Here is a 20114-nt window from a genome sequence, read left to right on the forward strand (position 1 = left end):
GCTTCTTAAAGCTCTCTTCAGAACTCTGAAAACTATGTGTAAAGACACAGAACAGATGTTGTTGTTGTTGTTCCAGGCCAGGTTTCAGTCACATGATTCCTACACAGAGGTTATGAAGTGCTTCAGGCTTTTTCCATCACAGAAATGCTGGAGAAGAGTAAGGTGCTGGACACTGACCATTCTAATGCATCAGTGCTGTCCATGCGCTATTAAGCGAAGCAGGAATTTTCTAAAACAGTAAAAGTCAATGAATATGTAACTAATTTTATTCCATCTATAAACAGTATTTATTGTGTAAAACTTTTTTAGTTCATGAAAAGAATGCAGGGAACACCGCAGTGGAGACCTAGACATAGTGGAACCTGGCCCTGCCACATCCCCATCTCCTCCCTAGGAGCTAGTGCAGGAAACAGCAGTTTCCCTGTGCAGAGGGAACTCTCCACTGGCTGTCTCCAACCACTCTAAAGGGACTTGCCCAGTAAGTGTATGTGCCTTAGACTTAGAGGATCGGAGGTCTAGATGATTGGTTTTGTAGATAGAAGCTTTAAAACTCAGTAAAATTATGGGTTTAAGAACACACCAGTGTATTCATTTCTTTAAAAACAACGGTAGGATGTACAATAAAAGACTTCAAGTACATTGTTCACTGTAAACTGGAGAGCAGGATTGAAAGTTCAGTGGCTGCTGTGAGAAAAACAAAACAAAGGATTCGTTGTACCCCTAGCACCCCTGGCAGCTTCATTAGCTGGTCTGCAATAAAATGTTCTTTTAGCACCCCCTATTAATTATTTGTAATTGAGGTTCATATTCCAGCTGTTAGAATACAACTAATTAGCACCTTGCAATGATGACATCAATAAACAGAAAACTTGCCTGGTAATAAGTGCAATGAGCAGCTCCACCGCTTTTGCTCCCAAACCAGATAAAACTTTTGTCAATCACACCTGTAATCCAATAGATCCTACTGCTTCGATCTTCTGCAGATTGCAGGGCAGCTGTATCCACCTGACTTGTCTCTCATACACTCTGGAGGATCCAAGGCCAAGGTATAGCTAGCTATCTTGAAACAGGAAACTAAGTACTTCTTTCTGTACAAAAAGAAGTCAACCTATTCTAATCACATTATATATTACAGGCTGAAAATCTGTTCCTAACTTCCACCGTGTAACAGAAAGGTAAAAGAATAGAGTAAGAATTCAGGTTGTAGTCCTAAAATTGATGTTCCAGATTTACAAAAAAAGTCAATTATCCCTGAAGTTTCATCTTTGGGTGTTCGTGCTGCTGCATACTTGTGCAAGATGAACCTAAAAAGGAGAAAGATTAACAAATAGCACTTGTAAAGAACACATGCTGCCATATCCTAAAGTAGGGGTGGGCAAACTACAGCCCAGGGGCAGCATCCGGCCCTCCAGACATTTTAATCTGGTCCTTGAGCTCCCTCTGGGGAGCGGGGTCCAGGGCTTGCCCAGCTCCGTGTGGCTCCTGGAAACAGCAGCATGTCCCTTCTCCAACTCCTACACATAGGGTAGCCAGGGGGCTCCGCATACTGCCTCCGCCCCAAGCGCTGCCCCCGCAGCTCCCATTGGCTGGGAACCACGGCCAATGGGAGCTGCAGGGGCAGCGCCTGTGGACGGGGCAGAACTGCCTGGCCGCGCCTCCTCATAGGAGCTGGATGGGGGACATGCTGCTGCTTCTGGGATCTGCTTGAGGTAAGTGCCCCGCAGAGCCTGCCCCCCTGCCATGCCCCAACCCCCTGCCCCAGCCCTGATATCCCTCCTGCCCTCTAACCCCTCGGTGCCAGCCCAGAACACCCTCCTACACCCTCATCGCCAGCCCCACTCCATAGCCTGCACCGCCAGCTGGAGCCCTCACCCCCTCCTGCACCCCAACCCATAATTTCGTGAGCATTCATGGCCCACCATACAATTTCCATACCCAGAGGTGGCCCTCAGGCCAAAAAGTTTGCCCACCCCCATCCTAAAACCACCTACACTGGAAAAAAAGGAGGGCATATTCACCCTTGAATTAAATCCTAAGCACTACCGGTAGCTCTCTCCCACTAATGAAAGCACGGTTTGTATACAGACCAGTTGAGTGTAAGACCCACCTCTGTGTATTTTGCTGACTAGGTGAACAGACCCACATTGTATAAAACCATATTTTCTGGGCGCGCCAAGATCCAGGCAAACACAAGAGGAAAAGAATTTAACAAGAAAGATGACTGGCAGAGTCTAATGGAAACTGATGGCCCATTAACTTGACTACAGGGATGATGACAATGCTAGGCACCACAACAGACCAGTTTCAATTCATAGCCAAGTATATATTGACTTACTGATAACTTCTTCATAATTCCCAGGGTCTCTGGATTGAGATGACTTAAATTCCTTTTGGTCAGGTCACTGGCTGCTAAACGAATGTTCTGTACGAAAAAGACCACAAGTCTCAGTTACTGTTCAGCTGTATCATACTGGTACATGTTAGCTTGTAAGTGAAACCAGTGAAAGAACCAAACAAGATTGAAGTATCTGGATTATATATTAGAAAGATTGATAGACCACTATATTTAAGAGCAGGGAATCATGTACTGCTTTTATAGCAAGTGATGGACCCACTGTCCTGGGAACAGGATAAGGTTACTGATAAACAGGACTAGTTACAAATAGAGGACCAGATGCAGCATGAGATCACAGACTTATCTCACACCTTTTCTGTATTGCACCATGGCACATACTGCTATCAGCCATTATTTTAAATTGCATTTGGTGCACTTCAAGACCCACTAAAATATTTCCCTACATTTTTAATAAGTTTCTGCTTTACCTCCCCTCCTCCGACAGGGACCGTAATGATGACATCGTTGCTGTTAGCAAGAGGGCTGCCGTTTGCAGAGACGATGTAAACATGCTCATGTGCGGCAGGCGTGCGTAGACCTGGTGTCTTGAAAAGCCTGAAAGATGTTCCGAAGTTATTGCTGAATAACTTTATTCTAGCCAATTAAAATGATCAGCAGTACGTTTCATGAGATTCTCCCCAACTAGAGATTTCAAACATCTCATTTTCAAGGGAAACAGGTTGGAGAAAAATGTGTATCTTGAAGTGCGAAACCAACAGAGCTTGTCAGAACCCAACTGTACTAACAAAAAACTCTGATTAAACTAGGACATGATTTATCTTATCTTCTTTTTTCTATTTATGACCTCCATCTACCCTCTTCTGTGGGACTACAGGCTTCTGGCTCTAAATCAATCAAAACTCTGAGGCCAAAACCTAAGGCTATTAAGTGATGTGTTGTAGTCGTCTCAATATTCCATATTTTACACTGAAAGAGCTAATTCTGAGAAGACATTTGACATATTTAGGCCAACATTTCAAAAGCAGACTCTGGTTTTAGGTGCACAGCTCCAGACATCCTGAGCCCAATCTTCAGAAATGATGAGCACCCACAGCTCCCACTGACTACAGCTTTACTTGAGAACGATAAGATAAGCACTTCTAAAAATCAAGCCCAAGCGGTTTAAAAAACCAAAAGCACCCAACCTAAAAACTAAAGCACCTGCTTTTGAAATTTTAGATCCCTATCATATCCCTCCCTTAGTCATCTCTGTTCTAATCTGAACTGCCCCAGGTTTTTTAATCTGTCCTCATATGGAAGTTGTTCCTTAGCCCTAACCATTTTTGTTGCCCTTCTCTGTATCTTTTCCAATTCTAATGTATCTTTTTTGAGATGGGGTGACCAGTACTGCAAGCAGTATTCAAGGTGTGGATGTACCATGGATTTGTATAGCAGCACTATATTTTCTGTCTCTCTCTTTTCTAATGGTTCTTAACATCGATAGCTTTTTTGACTGCCACTGCACATTGAGCAGATGTTTTCAGAGAACTATCCATGATGACTCCAAGATCTTTCATGAGTGGAACAGCTAATTAGACCCCACCATTTTGTATATAAAGTTGGTGTCACGGGTCCACTTACCATTGGGGTACTTTCTTGTGGCCACATCTGGGTATTAGCTCCACTAAGGTCTGATGTCCCCCCTCCCACTGGTGGCTCACATTGCATCCTCTCTCACTCTACAGGACATGTAGTGCTCCCTCCTCATGATTCAGCCCTCTGGCCAGGTCATTATGTAGTCCTCCCCTTCCAGGGTATTAAAGTCCCACTGGATCAGCTGTCCTCATCTTTTCCAGACAGTCTTCCCATCCAAGGCCAGGCCCTGTACCATTTTCCCAGTGGCAGGAAGGGGAACCCCAGCCCACACACTACTTTGGGTTCCAGTCCAGGGACCCTATGTCCAGCAATTATGGTCTGCTTGCTCCCTGTTGCTCTTTCCCTGGACTTCTTTCTACTTCTTTGCTCTATCTTCTGGCTCCCCCGGGCCCGAGTTTACCAACCCAAACTTCCTCCACCCAGGGAGGGACTGCAGACTACTTCTGCAGCTCATGTTCTCAGCTTGCTGGCTTTATATGAACTCAGCCTGCCTCTGCTCAGCTGGACTCCACTTAGTGCCTGTCCATCAAGCCCAAGTCTCCGCGCAGGTGCAGCCTACCAGGTTAATTGACCTAATTTAACTTGCTCTGCCTTGTGTGGCGTGGACACCCCATCACGGCTGAGACTATGTTTTCCAATGTACATTACTTTGCACTTATCAACTCTAAAATTTCATCTACAATTTTGGCGCCTGATCACCCAGTTTTGTGAGATCCCTTTGCAATTGTTTGTAGTCTTCTTTGGACTTAACTATTAAGTAATTCTGTATCATCTGCAAATTTTGCCACCTCATTGTTCACCCCCTTTTGCAGATCATTTATGAATATGTTGAACAGCACTGGTCCCAGTACACATCATTGAAGGATCCTGCTATTTTACCTCTCTCCACTGTGAAAACTGACCATTTATTCCTGCCCTTGGTGAAAAGATAGGAAACAAGTTACTGACTCATGAGAGGATCTTCCTTCTTATCCCATGACTGCTTACTAGTCTTTGGTATGGGACCTTGTCAAAGTCCAAGTACACTAAATCCACTGGATCACCCTTGTCCACATGCTTGTGACCACCCCCTCAAAGAATACTAATAGATTGGTGAGGCATGATTTCCCTTTACGAAGGCTATGTTGACGCTTTCCCAGCATATCTGCTAATTGTTCTTTACTATAGTTTCAACCAATCTGCCTGTTCCTGAAGTTAGGCTTACTAGCCTGTAATTGCCAGGATTGCCTCAGGGCCTTTTTAAAAACTCGGTGTTCTATTAGCTATCCTCCTCTCATCAGGCACAGAGGCTGATTTAAGCAATAGGTTACATACCACAGTTGTTAGTTTTGCACGCATCAGATGCACATATTTGAACAATGGAAAAAGGAGAGGGAGAAGGGACAGTGTGGAGATGGTTCAAACAAGTAGACTACAATTTTGCTGATTGCACAGTACAAGACTGAGCACAGTAAGCCATGCACAAATGAATACAGAATCATGAAGTCTCAAATTCCAATCCTGGCTCTGCTCGTGACACTCTACTAATAGTAGTCAAATAATCTCACTTCTCTACCTCAGTTATCTCATCCTTAATATTTCAGGGTTGTGACGGTTAGTCAATATTTCTACAGCACTTTGAATATGTGAAGTGTTATATTATGGCTCTTATAACACACATCAGATAGGAACAGCCACTGCCATGGGGCAGAATGGTAACAAGCTGATCTACATTGCAACTGTTCTGTCCCAGCTCATGGAAAACTAATGGCAAGACACACTAGATGCCTTGACACCTAGCAAATTCTGACACTTAATAGAGACATTTTGCAGAATACTATAAATATACAGCAACGTGGCTTTGCTAATTAATGCACACTCACCTGGAATCAAATTTAGGGGTGACAGTGGAGGTCCTTCCCCATGTGCGGGCACCAGCGACTTGGCCAAGGGCTGGAGTGACAAAATTATTTTTGCTTGACCTGCTCAAAGAGAGTGGCAGTGATAAGATGATGCCCTTTTAAAAGACCAGTTTAGCAGTTGCTTCTCAGTTCTGAACATCTGTTTTATTAGTTAGAAAAGCTGAGAACAATGTGAGGGTATTTGGAAACTAGAGGTTTCTCCTGATTTCAGGTAATGCCTCTTGACATGGCAGCAAAGACTGCAGTTTTATGACAGCTTGATTCAGTGTAAAACCCCACACACCCTCAAAGAGAATAGCTGATCAGTCACCTTACCATACTATGAGACTGCCCTCTGTAGAGCTCCTCCATTTACCCCTACCATACCTTTTTGTTAGCTCCTCCAGCACAGTACGCTTTGTCAGCCAGATCACTCTCTCCTCCATCCATCCACCCCAACCATGGTTACTTTGGCAGTATCATTTCTGGTCTCCCCTTTCCATCCCCACATTGAAAGAGAGGGATTCACACCACTCCAGACTCTCACCTTTTACTAATGCGTTTCACTCTCGCTGATGGAGCTCTTCTGCTCTTCGAAACTGGCACTTTTTTGGTTGATGTCTTCACCTGGAACACACAGAACTAACTGAATTATTTACTGTTTCTTGATCAAACCACAGCTGAACTCCAGTTCTGAAGAAGTGCTCCCATAACTGAACTAACACTGGTAACAGGAACTGAAGAACAAGACTCACTGTTCCCCTTCTCAGATGATCAAAACTGTGGAAAACCTGTCCCTTTTGAGTCTTGGCTTTATCATAGCCTAGAGCTGAGCTGGGGGAAGACACAGGGATTTGTGCAGAATTCTTTTCCATAGATATCAAAATTCTAATAGTTAGTTAGAGCAGTCTTGGGTAAAGAGACTCCTGCTCCCAGAACATGATGGAAGTTGAACATACAATTTAAGAGAAAAGGGATATAAAATGTTTCTGTACACTTTCAGAAGTGGTTGGGTTCTACCTCATAACAGAATCTATCTAAGGCACTCAAATACCATGTGGACTCTGATCTCATGACAAACAGAATTCAGGCTATGAAGCAAAGGGAGAAACTAATTTCTCATTGAAGGTTTGGAGACACACAAAATATATGAAAATACCCTGAAGTCCCCTGACAATTTGTGGTTTTACACATTTTAAAAGAAATTCTCTCCCCAACGGGTCTTTCACACAGAAACAAACTAGGGAAATTGACTGTACAGTACAGAGGGGAAACAGTGAAAGAGACTACCCAGAGAGCTTTTACAAATGTACAAGAAAACAAAATGAGAAATCTCTCTCTTCCCATTATAGTCATCTTGGATATTACAAATAGAATAGATAACATTTTCAGATGGTCATGTGATTTAAGCTGCATCTGAAAAATACATATATTCTTCTGCAAAATAAAACTAGTTGTAAAGTTATATTTTACAAATTTTAAATAAAAAGATTATATAAACCTATACTGCTGATTAAAACAGGTAGCTAGCCTACGGCAAGCAAGCTATAAGCATCACCTCCATCAAAAGTCAACTCACTTCCTGCCTGGGCCATAACCACAACAAGATCAGTTATTTACCTTCCCTGTTTTGGGATAAACATTTTCATGTTCTGGTTCTGGTTCTTTGCTATCCTGTTTCCTCTTCTTTGCTACAGGGAGCAAACTAAGTTCTGTTTCTTCTTCAATAGCATCAATATCCTGTTTGGATTTTTTAGCTAGAAGGAGAAAAAAGTGTCCAAATTGAAAAAATTCGAAGCATATTAAAATATCCACGAACAGATAAGGTGAAAAGAAAACAGTCGTGAAGTTTGTTTGGCAAACAAATTATTGAACTAGTAGTTACATACTTATATAGAAATAAAGTAGGATTTTATAAGGAAAGGGGTTTTATGGGTGGCATAAACAAATGTGAACAACACTTCTATAAGATTTAGCAAATCTAAGTTAACACGCTGCACATGTAACATCACAAAGACTGAAGCAACAATTGTTTCTTTGAAACCTATTTAGGCCAGTTAATGAGAGTTGGAAGATAGCTGACAAGATCCATAAGGAACAAAAAAACATTCCACTATTGATTGCACCCAGAACATTCAGCAATGCTTGTAAACAAACTGACCTTTCTTGACAATTCTGAAAGGCGTCTGGATAACTTCTGCTGTAAGTTTGTTTATTTCTGATAGCTCCAAATCTGCCTAAAACCAAAAGCAATCACAATACCATGTGTATTATTAGTAAAGAACTCATTCCTAACTGCCTGCAAACAGCAGTGTAAACCCATAATTATTTTACAATAAAAATGCTTCTATGCTGCTTTGCACTTTGCTATGTAAACACTTCTCTGGTATTTTAGAAATGGTAACAGCTTGCAGGACCTGCACAGCACTTAGTACTGAAAGACTTTATTCACCTGCTACAGCTATTCCCAACCCCCAAACATTTCAGTCCAATCCCAACATAGAAGTTTTCTGGTTTACAAAGAAATGCATATTCCCTGGTGAATGAGGCAGGGCAAGATAACAGTAAGGAAACATTGTTTAACTGATAGTCTGTTTAGTCAATTAGTATCACTGGTAGGCAAGCCAAGATTTCATTGCAGAAAAATGGCTTCCTATAAAAAGACTGCTAAAATTGAAAACTTTCAGCTATCTGGGCCATGAGAGAAAGTAGGTCAGGACACTTGCTATTTTCCACTTCTTTAAAAATCAAAGGCAGACACCCACTATCAACTGCAGAGACCCAGCTTGAATTACAAGGTCAGTTTTCTGAAACTTGAGAATCCTCTGAGTAAGAGGAGCAAAGAGGTAGTTACAGAATTCAGGAACAAGTCTTCCAGCTACCAAATGCTTCAGACTCAGGGCTTCTCTACACTTGAAACACTGCAGCTGAGCCACAAAGAGCTTCGGTATAGACACTCACTACAGCAAAGGAAGGGTTTTTTCAATCAGCATAGTTAATCCATGTCTCCAAGGCAGTAGCTAGGTGGTGGAAGAATTCTTCCATCAACCAAGGGCTGTTTATACTGGGGCTTAGATCAGCTTAACTATGTGGCTCAGGGGTGTGCATTTTTCACATTCCTGAGTGATGTAGCTGAGTTGACTTAACTTTTGAGTGTAGACCTGGCCTCAGTAAAGATTTCGGAGAAGTCTGTATTAGGTGGCAGCCATAACAATGAAGTGAGTTTCAATAGTCATTAAAGTGCACGGCACGGGAGACTGGATATGTATCTTGGAAAAAGGAGTGTCAAAGATTTACCATAAACCAAGTAATTGAAGGAGAAGGCTAGCACTTTGGCCAGACAGGAGAGACTACAAACGTTTCATGTCTTATTTAATCCTTTCACCAAGTGCTGTGCTAAGACTCTTAAAATGATGCAATGGTTTAAATAAAGATTGGGTTCCTAAAAACATTATCCAGTTGTACCAGAAAAGAAGTTTTTATTTGGCTTAGGAGCTACACTAGATGTATGTTACCTACCGTTGCTGCTTCTTCTAGGGCCTTTTTACTTCCTCCTTTAGCTGGAGACAGAACATTTTTTTATCAATGTATAACCAGAGTAATTTATGCAATATTAAAGTTTTAATACTTGGGTAGAATTAAACAAACAGGCAAACAATGAGCATTTCTTGACAGTTAATGACCATCTTAAGATAAAGGAACTAGTGGGAAAGCAGGATTTATCGTAAACAGAAAATCTGTGGTTGTCTACGAATCCATGTGGATAGGATATTCAATTTGCCTCTTCTTGTTTCCAAAGGTTTTTTTTTAAACACATGATTTTGTACCCAGTTAACCCAGTGCCACACCTCTTATCTCATGTGCCAATGAGTTTAAGACATCCAAAGGAAAAACATTTGAAGCCTTATTTTGAATTAGCACTTTCATACAAATAAACTTATCCAATATATTGACTTTAAATGTGATATGTTACAAAAGAAATAATTTACTGTAATTATAGATAACAACGTAAATAGTAATTACGTTTCTGAAAATCATGCAACTAGGATATGTCATTAAACAGAGTCCACTAACTGGATGAATGACTTATTAATTCACTTTTAGCTCTAAATTTAGTACATTTTTGAACTATTTTGTCAATACATATTGGAGTGGATGGACCATACCAAAGTAGTCAAGCCAGTTCATCTCTCTCAGTGCTAGAGGAAGTCGGAGGTTTTCTATGTTATAAAGATTATCCAATTCCTTGAGAAGATTTTGCCCATTTGTTTGTAGCTGATCAATTCTAGTTTGGACTAAAACAAAAAAAAGAAAAGAATTTTGATTGATTACTACATAGAACACAAATGTTATTCAGGGATTTACATATCAGGGCTTGAATTTATATTTCTCTGAATATCAGCAAAAATCTACTCCCTTGTGAATGCGCTTTTCTGATCAAATCTATTTCATTCTTGCCAAATAAGCCTTTTTGAGCACTTATATTTTCATTTGCTATGAGCCAATGGTAGAAAATTAACTGGACTGTATAAAGGTATGTCTGCAGTGCTTCTGTGTAGACACTCCCTAAACCAACAGGAGGGTTTCGCACATTGGTGTGGGCAATCCACCTCCCCAAGAGGCAGTCACTAGGTTGATGGAAGAATTCCACAAGGTGGAACAGATTGTCACCTACCACCCATATTGGAACCCATATCATTAAACAATTACAACCCACACTTGATGGGGACCACATCCTGAAAGAAATCTTTCCTGAACCCCCTTTCCTGCCCTTCAAACAACCCCCCAATCCCATCATCAGAAAAAAGTTCTGCACAGACCAAGACACATTAACTCAAAGCAGCACCAGACACTGCCAGAACAACAGATGCAAAACCTGTGGACCTCTCCACTGCTGCGATGATGAACACCCCTTACAAGACACCTCTCAAAATCCCTGGCTTCTAAACAATTCTATCGCAACATGTGGTGTATCTCAGCCAGTGCACTAAGTGTACCTCGATAACAACAACTATGTGGGTGAAATCAGGTAATCACTAAGCTCTTGAATGAACTCACACAGAAAAATGATAAAAGACAAAAATACCATATCACCTGTGTGGTACACACTTTCCAAAGTGATCATTCTATGTCTGACCTCTCAGTCCTCATCCTCAAAGGAAACCCGTGCAACACCTTCAAAAATCGAACTTGGGAACTTAAATTCATAACTTTGCTAGATACTAAAAATCATGAACTGAATATACACACACTGGATTTATGGTTTATTACAAAAATCTATAAAACACTAAACCTCCCCCCTATAACTGGAAAGGTATTAACAGGCCACTTCACATTGAATGATCCCTTGAAATATGTATTAACTATTTATGCTGGACAATCTGTTCTACCTTGCATTTAGCTGTGACACAGAGTACATTTCCCAGATCTGAAGAAGAGCTCTATGTAAGCATGCAAGCTTGTTTCTCACCAACAGAAGTTGGTTCAATAAGAGATATCACTGCATGGACCTTGCCTCTCTAAATAGCCTATTGACAAGCACCCAATATTAATATTTAACAGCTAACAGTTGTTAGGATATAGATAATTCAGGCCTGTCTGTAAAGGCCTATACTCTAAGAATTTAGGTGTATTCTTATCACTTGGCTAGTTATAGAGGTATAAAAGAAAGAATCAAAATCACTGTCTGCAGTGTAAGGTCCTTCTCTTACTGTGACAGTCTGAGGCCCTGTTCTTAGGCTAAGGCCTTTGGCTAAGCAACAGAGGCAGCCGTAAACTGGGAAGCAACCGGTCACATCCTCACATTCCAACCTAGTCACATTGAAATAAGGTGCTATTGGGCCGTTAGGAATACAATCCTGTCCTGATAATGCCTATCACCTCCAGAGAAAGGAAAGTGCCTAGAAGATGTAAAAGGAAACTTAGTTTGATAGCATCCTGTCTGGCAAGAACTCACTTATCAATAGCTGGGATGTGAAATCCTCACTTCTGTATTGTTTTGTCATTATAGTTCCCACTTTGCTATTGTTCATCTGGTTCTGTGATTGTTCCTGTCTGCTGTATAATTAATTTTGCTGGGTGTAAACTAATGAAGGTGGTGAGATATAATTGGTTAAATAATCATGTTACAATATGTTAGGATTGGTTAGTTAAATGTCAGGAAAATGATTGGTTAAGGTATAACTAAGCAGAACTCAAGTTTTACTATATAGTCTGCAGTCAATCAGGAAGTTAGGGGGTGGGGGGAAATGGGAACAGGGAATGGGGGTGGGGAAATTAGAATCATGTTTGGCTAAAGGGCATGAATGGGAACAGGGACCCAGGTGTAAGGCTCTGTGGTGTCAGAGCTGGGAAGGGGGACACTAAGGAAGGAAACTGGAATCATGCTTGCTGGAAGATCACCCCAATAAACATTGAATTGTTTGCACCTTTGGACTTCGGTTATTGTTGCTCTCTGTTCATGCGAGAAGGACCAGGGAAATAAGTGGGTGAAGGAATAAGCCCCCATAACAACCATGACCTCAAAAAAGATTTCCTATTTTAGTTTAATTCCTAGAAGACCTGCATCAACATTGCAGCATACTCATCACAACTAGCCCCCTGGATAGAAGCCTCAGGAAAGGTCAAGGATTGCATAAGCATCGAGAATTAAACCACCTTCTCCAATCCCTCAAAGTCATCCTTCTGGATCAAAGCTACAGTTTGTGCTCTATCTGTCCTGAGGTGTCAGTTTCCAGGGTTGTTAAGACAATAACTTTAACCAGCATTAAATTAACCTGGAAAACAACTCAGGACCCTGAACCCTTTGTAAAAAGCAAGTTTATGAATGAGTGCAAAGGTTACCTTCACGATCAAAGTCCTTTAAAAACGCAGCAAGCTTTTTCTTTTTCACATTGTTTTTGCTGGTTCCATTGGCTGTTTTCTTCCTGGATGGTGCCATGGTGTCGGATGGAGCTCTGCAGCAGAACAGAAACAGCCAGTTGGGTTCATACAAGGGAACACTTGGCCAGTCAGAGACAAGAGGCCCTAGTCTTCTGGGAGGCTGGGAGCTACTGCTGCTCTATCCCTATTGAAAACCAGGGCTCCTGGGACTACTGCAAGCCACAGCAGAGAGTCAGCATTGGTGCCCCACACAGGGGAGTGGATCCCCAGCATCAGGACCAGGCAGCAGACGCACCACTGGTGGCCTGGGGCTGAAAGCCTGGCAGGGGCTTGTCTGAACATAGGGCTGCTCCTGATCAGCTCCAGTGGTGGGGGCTCTGGGCCGGTGAAGCTAAACAGGCCCACAGCGAAGTGAGGACGGGTCAGAACCAGCCCGGGCCTGTCCCAATCCGCATCACCTCTCTCTGGAGTAGACAATGCCATCTGGGAACCACCTGCTCGGCACCCGGCACCCGGCCAGGGCAGTGGTTTTCAACCCTGTGGTCCTGGTGACCCCCCCGCTTTTCACATAGTCGCCTCGGAGTGTGACTCCTTCTGAATTAAAATGGAGGGATCGTTTCACTGGGGCATGGAGCTGGCAGCTCGCCACCCCTGTGCGGGGCAAGGCTGGGGCGGAGGGACAAGGACCGGGGAGCGAAAACGTGACAGAAGGGAGGTTCTGCATGTCCCCCCCCGAGCGGGCCCCTCTGCCCCCCCCCGCCCCCCCGAGCGGCCCCCCCGCCCCAACAGCCCCCCGAGCGGGCCCCTCTGCCCCCCCTGCCCCCCCGAGCGGCCCCCCCGTCCCAACAGCCCCCCCTGCCCCCCGAGCGCCCCCCCTATGGGCCCCTCCACCCCAACAGCCCCCCGAGCAGCCCCCCGGCCCAACAGCCCCCCCCGCCCCCCGAGCGGGCCCCCCCGCCCCGGCCCCTCTGCCCCCCCCGCCCCCGAGCGGGCCCCCCGCCCCAACAGCCCCCCCTGCCCCCCGAGCGGGCCCCCCCGCCCCGGCCCCTCTGCCCCCCCCGCCCCAACAGCCCCCCGAGCGGGCCCCTCTGCCACCCCGCCCCCCCCTGCCCCCCGAGCGGGCCCCCCGCCCCAACAGCCCCCCGAGCGGGCCCCCCGCCCCAACAGCCCCCCGAGCGGGCCCCTCTGCCACCCCGCCCCCCCCCTGCCCCCCGAGCGGGCCCCCCGCCCCAACAGCCCCCCCCTGCCCCCCGAGCGGGCCCCCCCCTGCCCCCCGAGCGGGCCCCCCCGCCGCTCACCGGCTCGCTCCTGGCGTCCCCAACGCGCGCGCGAGCCCCAACAACTACTTTCAAACCCGACCGCCCAATCAGCGAAGCGGCGGGACGGCGCCCAAACGCGCACGCGCTCCCGCCGCCAATGGAAAACGGAGCACGAGAGAGAACTACAATTCCCAGCATGCCTCGGGGGCAGGCAGGTGGGTGACTTCCGCTTCGCGCGAGCGCCCGTCGCTGGGGCAGCCGGTTTCACTTCCGGTCTGAGGGGAGCTGGCAACTACACTTCCCAGGGCTCAGGTAAGGGAGGGCCCGGGGGTTCGCCTGCCCCCCCCGACCTCTCCCCCCCCGGGGCCCTGCTCCCCTCCCCCACAGGCCCCGCATCGAGACCCCCCCCTCGTCCTGCTCCCCTCCCCCATTGGCCCCCCGTGGAGACACCCCCTCCCCCCCGGGGCCCTGCTCCCCTCCCCCACTGGTCCCGCATCGAGACCCCCCCCCGTCCTCCTCCCCTCCCCCACAGGCCCCGCATCGAGACCCGCCCTCCCCGTCCTGCTCCCCTCCCCCATTGCCCCCCCGTGGAGACACCCCCTCCCCCCCCGGGTCCCTGCTCCCCTCCCCCACTGGCCCCGCATCGAGACCCCCCCCTCGTCCTGCTCCCCTCCCCCATTGGCCCCCCGTGGAGACACCCCCTCCCCCCCGGGGCCCTGCTCCCCTCCCCCACTGGTCCCGCATCGAGACCCCCCCCGTCCTCCTCCCCTCCCCCACAGGCCCCGCATCGAGACCCGCCCCCCCCGTCCTGCTCCCCTCCCCCATTGCCCCCCCGTGGAGACACCCCCTCCCCCCCGGGGCCCTGCTCCCCTCCCCCACTGGTCCCGCATCGAGACCCGCCCCCCCCGTCCTGCTCCCCTCCCCCATTGGCCCCCCGTGGAGACACCCCCTCCCCCCCCGGGTCCCTGCTCCCCTCCCCCACTGGCCTTGCATGGAGACACCCCCCTCCCCCCCGTGGCCCTGCTCCCCTCCCCCGGGTCCTGCTCCCCGTCCCCATTGCCCCCTGCATAAAGACCCTTCCTCTCTTTCCTCCAGCTCTGTCAGGGCTCTCACCTCAAATATGTTCACCCCCATAAGCAGCAGTCCACCCCGAATTCCCCCCCACCTTTCCCATTTCTAAAGCAAACTCTTGTCTAGGAGCTGCCTGAGCTCCTGGAGGCCTGCGCTCCTAAGCCAGTGGCGCTGGTCTGTGGAGCGGGATGGTGAGTGTGGACAGTGGCTGCTTACTGGAAGGCGGTGGGGACCCTCAGCCCTAGGATCTCTGTACCTGTGTGTGCATATTGCAGGTTTCTGTGTGGTGCCCATCACCAGAGCCTCTCTCTTCCTGCAGCTCTGGGTCTGCCTATAAGAAGATGTCAGAGAGCCCAGCCATCCTGGTCCTTCATCGGTCCCTGCAAAAGTGCTTCCAGGCCATACAGCAGCAGCAAGAGGCTTGGCAGACGGCGCTGACGGACTGTAAACCTCTCCTGAGCTCCCTCAGCAATCTGGCGGAGCAGATGCAGGCCTGCCAGAAGGTCACATTTGCACATACACCACTGCGAGGCTTCCCGGATCTGGAAGAGCAGTTAAAATATAAGCAACGCTGTGCAGCAGAGACTCTGCTGGAAGAGCTGGTGGGCAAAGTGTAAGAGGCTGTTGTGTCAGGTTGTGAGCACTATGAAAGCCTGGGCAAACATGCTGAGAGAGGTGGGATTCCCCTTCTGGCCTGTTTGCAGGATTCACATCTGAAGGAGAGGAGATAATGTCAACCTAAGCATCACGTTTCTGTCTGGAAATGTTGTACCTATTGTTCTAACAATATGTAAAATCATAACAACTGAAAGTGAGCAAAAAATTGTCCCCTGCCTTTCAATTTGTTTACTTTGACTTTACATGGTGGGCCAGATTCTCAACTGGTGTCAATTAGTGTAGCCTCATTGAGTTCTGTTGGACCTTTGTTCATAGAATCATAGAATATCAGGGTTGGAAGGGACCTCAGGAGGTCATCTAGTCCAACCCCCTGCTCAAAGCAGGACCAATCCCCAATTTTTGCCCCAGATCCCTAAATGGCCCCCTCAAGGATTGAACTCACAACCCTGGGTTTAGCAGGCCAATGCTCAAACCACTGAGCTATCCCTCCCCCCAAATTGTTGATTTACAATAGCAAAGAATCTGGCCGAGTGTTGTCAAATATTCATTTTCACCCTTTGTCCTCATTTTGTGTCAGTCTTTCTCACAGAGTCTTGGAAGTATGTGTGTTTGTGTGGGATAAGCATTTTAAAAAAGGAGAAATATATAATTGTAAAACCACAAGAATTATTAGGGGTCTCAGCCATGTGTAATACTTAATAGTTTAGAGGAGTTAATAGCACTCATTAGATTTCAAGTTACAGTGTCTCTTTAAATTATGTGATTTGTTCAGCCTCTCAGCAGCATGTTCTATACGATCAGTTATACAGTCACATAGGCTTGCCTTTTCCTTGCATGAATTCCCTAGTTCCAGTTCAGGTTACTGCATATTGTTGAACTCACCAAACTGTCAGTGCAAGGGGAAGCACTTTTTTTGTTTAAAGCAAGTACTGAGGCTTGTCCATGTAATTCATTTTGGGGTACAAAGTGAGTGAGGCCACCCTTTGGAAAACACAGCCGTGAGTATGACTCTCTGTTTTCACAGAGCTGACTTGCAGAAAGTGCGGGATGTAGTTAGTGGCTACGTGGGCACTGTTTTCCAACTCTATGAGCAGCATGCGGATGTGCTAGGTTTTGAAGCTTCTGTGCAGCGTACTGCTCTTATCCCCTCGCTGGCAGACATGTTGGAATGGCTGCACAATATTGAGAGATATTACCGACATGTGTATCCTTTGCTAGAAAAGCTAAAAGTTTGTAGCTCAAACAGGTCAAGGAGGTTGTTGTCTTGATTCATGTCAACAGAACTGGATTTGGCTTTCTTTATTTGTGAGTTGTCATCAGCTGGTGACCAGTAAGGTCACAATAAAACCTCACCAAGCATCTTGATGGACAGCTCTGGCAAATTGCTCCTGCCTCCACCTCCAGGAGTCAGTCTCCTGGCCCTGCTGTTTGGCCAAGGGAAATGAGATGAATAGGGAACATTTTTAGTAAGTGAATTTCTCAAAGAATCTAGAAAATACAGTCCATAGAGGGGGAAGAAGCTTAGATACTTGGGGTGACTATCGTTAGTGTGTTTTGACAAGGAACAACAAATAGAGCTCTTTCAGCATGTCCTGGTGGGAGGGGGAGTTGGATTGCAGGACTACAATGGGTCCCTACTCTCTCTTTTGAGCTCATAACTTCCTAAGAAGTCAGCTTGCTTGTGTTTCCTTCTCACCTCCCACCGGCCCCATATTTCAATCCTTACCTTCCAGAAAGATACCTGGAGAGTAAATTCCTTCTTCTCCAAGTCAGATATGAGAACTTGCCAGACATGCAAACCCTGCCGCAGTCCTGGGAGAGGATTTTGGAGAACAATAGCCGAAACATGGTTCAAGGTATTTTCATAAAACTCTTAAACATCTTAATGTGAGCTTAGTGCTATTGAAAGGGGCTGGTGTGGTGGCCCTGGAGACTGAAAGCCACTGTTTATCACCTGAACCTGTACTGTATTGGGTTTGTTTAGTCTGGAAAAGGGAAGACTGAGGGGGGAACATAACAGTTTTCAAGAACGTAAAAGGTTGTTATAAAGAGGAGGGAGAAATTTTTTTTTCTTAACCTCTTAAGGACAGGACAAGAAGCAATGGGCTTAAATTGCAGCAAGGGAGGTTTAGGTTGGACATTAGGAAAAACTTCCTAACCGTCAGGGTGGTTAAGCACTGGAATAAATTGCCTAGGGAGGTTGTGGAGTCTCCATCATTGGAGACTTTTAAGAGCAGGTGAGACAAACCCCTGTTAGGGGTGGTCTAGAGCAGTGTTTCTCAAGCTATCTGATGTGGGGGACTGGCAATTTTTTTTCCAATGTGTGCGCAGACCTGCAGCCGATGGCTCGTGGACTAGCACCGGTCCATGGACCAGCACTTTGAATAGCACTGGTCTAGATAATACTTAGTCCTGCCTTGTGTGCAGGGGACTGGACGAGATGCCCTCTCGAAGTCCCTTCCGGTCCTATGATTCCATGCAGCCACAACAATGTCTATCAATTAGTGCTACCATTGCAGTATTGGTTATATGGACGCTTGTCCTATGAGAACTGGACTGAGACCCACTGAATGATCACTATCTGGTAACAACTTGAAGTCACTGCACACCTGGACTTGACTGGAAATGGGACCTTTGAATAGAGGCAAAAGGTTCAGTATCCCATTTACCAGTCCTAAGATATTGAATTGTTGGTGGGTTATTCCCCGTTGGTCCTTGGTAATAAGTGGGGAAGTTCTCTCTCTGTGTGTGTGTGTGTGTGTATGTGTGTGTGTGTGTATTATGACAAAAATAACACTTAGTGCAACATTAATGGCTTCTGTTTTTTCCTCCCAACTTAGACACTCTTCTGAAGGTCTCCTTTCTGGAGACTCTGTGAGGAGCTCTATTACTAACCAGCTTGCAGAGAGAAAACACCAGAGGATTTGTGTGAAATGATTAGTTTTGGGTGCCTGGGATAATACCTTGTTCAGGATACCCATGAAGAAGCTGGATTTGCTGAATGAGCTAGCCCAGTGCAGGGGTTTCCCTTGCTCTCTGCTATGAGCTAAGTGGTGTGTTAAAAGTCAAACAAGCCTGGCACCCAATGCGAGTGTCTCTGCTTGGCTTATGAAAGTGGACTTGATGTAGCAGCTGAAACAGTGGCTTGGATCATAAACTGAAGACAAAGGGAAAATGACAGATGTGGAATTTCTTCTTTAGCTCAGGGAGAGCTGCCAGCAGCAGCGCTCGTGGACTTTTTGTCTGCCAATGGAAATATACTTTTTTAATAAATTATGTGTCTGTCTGTGGTTAATGGCACACTGCAGTTCTACCCCAGGTAGCTAAATAAATGTTAGAGCAAAAACTTCCACTTAAAAATATTCCTTGTGTGATACCTACTGTCATTACATGTAACACTAAAGATTGCTACAGCATGAAGTCTAAAGAGAAACTTCTGATTGCTGACAAATGCACAAAAGAAGCCATCTCTCTGTTCAGTTTCCTTTTTTTACTTGTGTGGGGCCTTCACCCAGAAAGGCCAAAGAAAAACCTGTTTTCAAAAAGTGATTATGAAGCTGAAATAGTGGCAGGTGCCGCTGTAGTTGTGGAAACTACATTTAGTATTTTCTGAATTTACTAGATTTCAAATTGCTGGCTCCAAGTAGAACAGATAATAGATACAAGTCCTTAAGTAAAGAATTCTAGCTCACTTCTCTAGCAAGGGCTGGCATTTTACTGCTGCTCTCTGTCCCATGAGGTAAAGTGATTAATATTTAAAAGTAAGATACTTCTCCATTACAGGGCAGATAGTGATAAGCAATTCAAATTGGCTTTATATCCCAGCCAGGCAGCTGTAAGACAAGCTTCCTGTCAGTGCTGTTCTGAGCGAGCTTCCCCTGATTTTAGCACTTGCCTTTGGTGGGGTGCAGGCTCCTTACGTGTAGAACCTTGGGCTTCTGCAGGGTAGAGACTATCCAGTATGCTGTGCTGAATTGTGCTTCTGGGCCTCCCACCAATGTTACCGGGAGCTGTGGGCAGTGTGAATCCATTTAGCTGTAGCCTGATGGTTTTGGAATGTAGTCTTTACTGAGAACACCAAAGTCATTTCACTTAAGACCTAAAGATGGACTTGACCTCCGTCCTAGAGGTGAAAGATGAGGGCTTGTCCATGCTATGCGCACCAGTGGTGAAAATAAAATGGCCAAGCATCCTATTATGAAACGTTTAACATAGTTTCATCTTCCTCCACAAGGGGGAGGTATTGCAGTTCTGCTAATCAAGTAGTTTTGGCGGGAATGATGCCAGGAACAGGAAGGGCTTTGCACTATGTAAAAGGGAGAAAGTTGACTATCGTGGCATTGCTTACAACCCCACCAGGAAGGTGCTGGTAAGAAAGTGCTGCCCTTTGCTATACAGCTCTCCCTTTTCCTT

General features: G+C 45.9%; 2 protein-coding genes across 2 annotated transcripts; one reads left to right on the forward strand and one right to left on the reverse strand.

Annotated features, from left to right (window-relative positions):
- Positions 1-248: 248 nt before the first annotated feature.
- On the reverse strand, positions 249-14139 carry CDCA8 (cell division cycle associated 8). The gene is made up of 11 exons (XM_084652509.1): positions 14052-14139; positions 12715-12827; positions 10038-10166; positions 9391-9431; positions 8033-8108; positions 7492-7628; positions 6419-6498; positions 5854-5952; positions 2824-2950; positions 2336-2422; positions 249-1304 (listed from the first exon to the last, which is right to left on the reverse strand). The coding sequence occupies exons 2-11, from the start codon at positions 12809-12811 to the stop codon at positions 1260-1262; spliced, it is 918 nt and encodes a 305-aa protein (XP_084508635.1). The 5' UTR covers positions 12812-12827; positions 14052-14139; the 3' UTR covers positions 249-1259.
- Positions 14140-14225: 86 nt separating this feature from the next.
- AIRIM (AFG2 interacting ribosome maturation factor) lies at positions 14226-19061 on the forward strand. Its single transcript, XM_084652515.1, has 5 exons — positions 14226-14324; positions 15403-15696; positions 16726-16905; positions 17439-17557; positions 18542-19061. Exons 2-5 carry the CDS (start codon positions 15425-15427, stop codon positions 18577-18579), a joined length of 609 nt encoding a protein of 202 aa, XP_084508641.1. The 5' UTR covers positions 14226-14324; positions 15403-15424; the 3' UTR covers positions 18580-19061.
- The last annotated feature ends 1053 nt before the right edge of the window (positions 19062-20114 follow it).

The sequence above is a fragment of the Lepidochelys olivacea genome (genome assembly GCF_965140295.1).
Source record: "Lepidochelys olivacea isolate rLepOli2 genome assembly, chromosome: 19".
NCBI lineage: Eukaryota > Metazoa > Chordata > Testudines > Cheloniidae > Lepidochelys > Lepidochelys olivacea.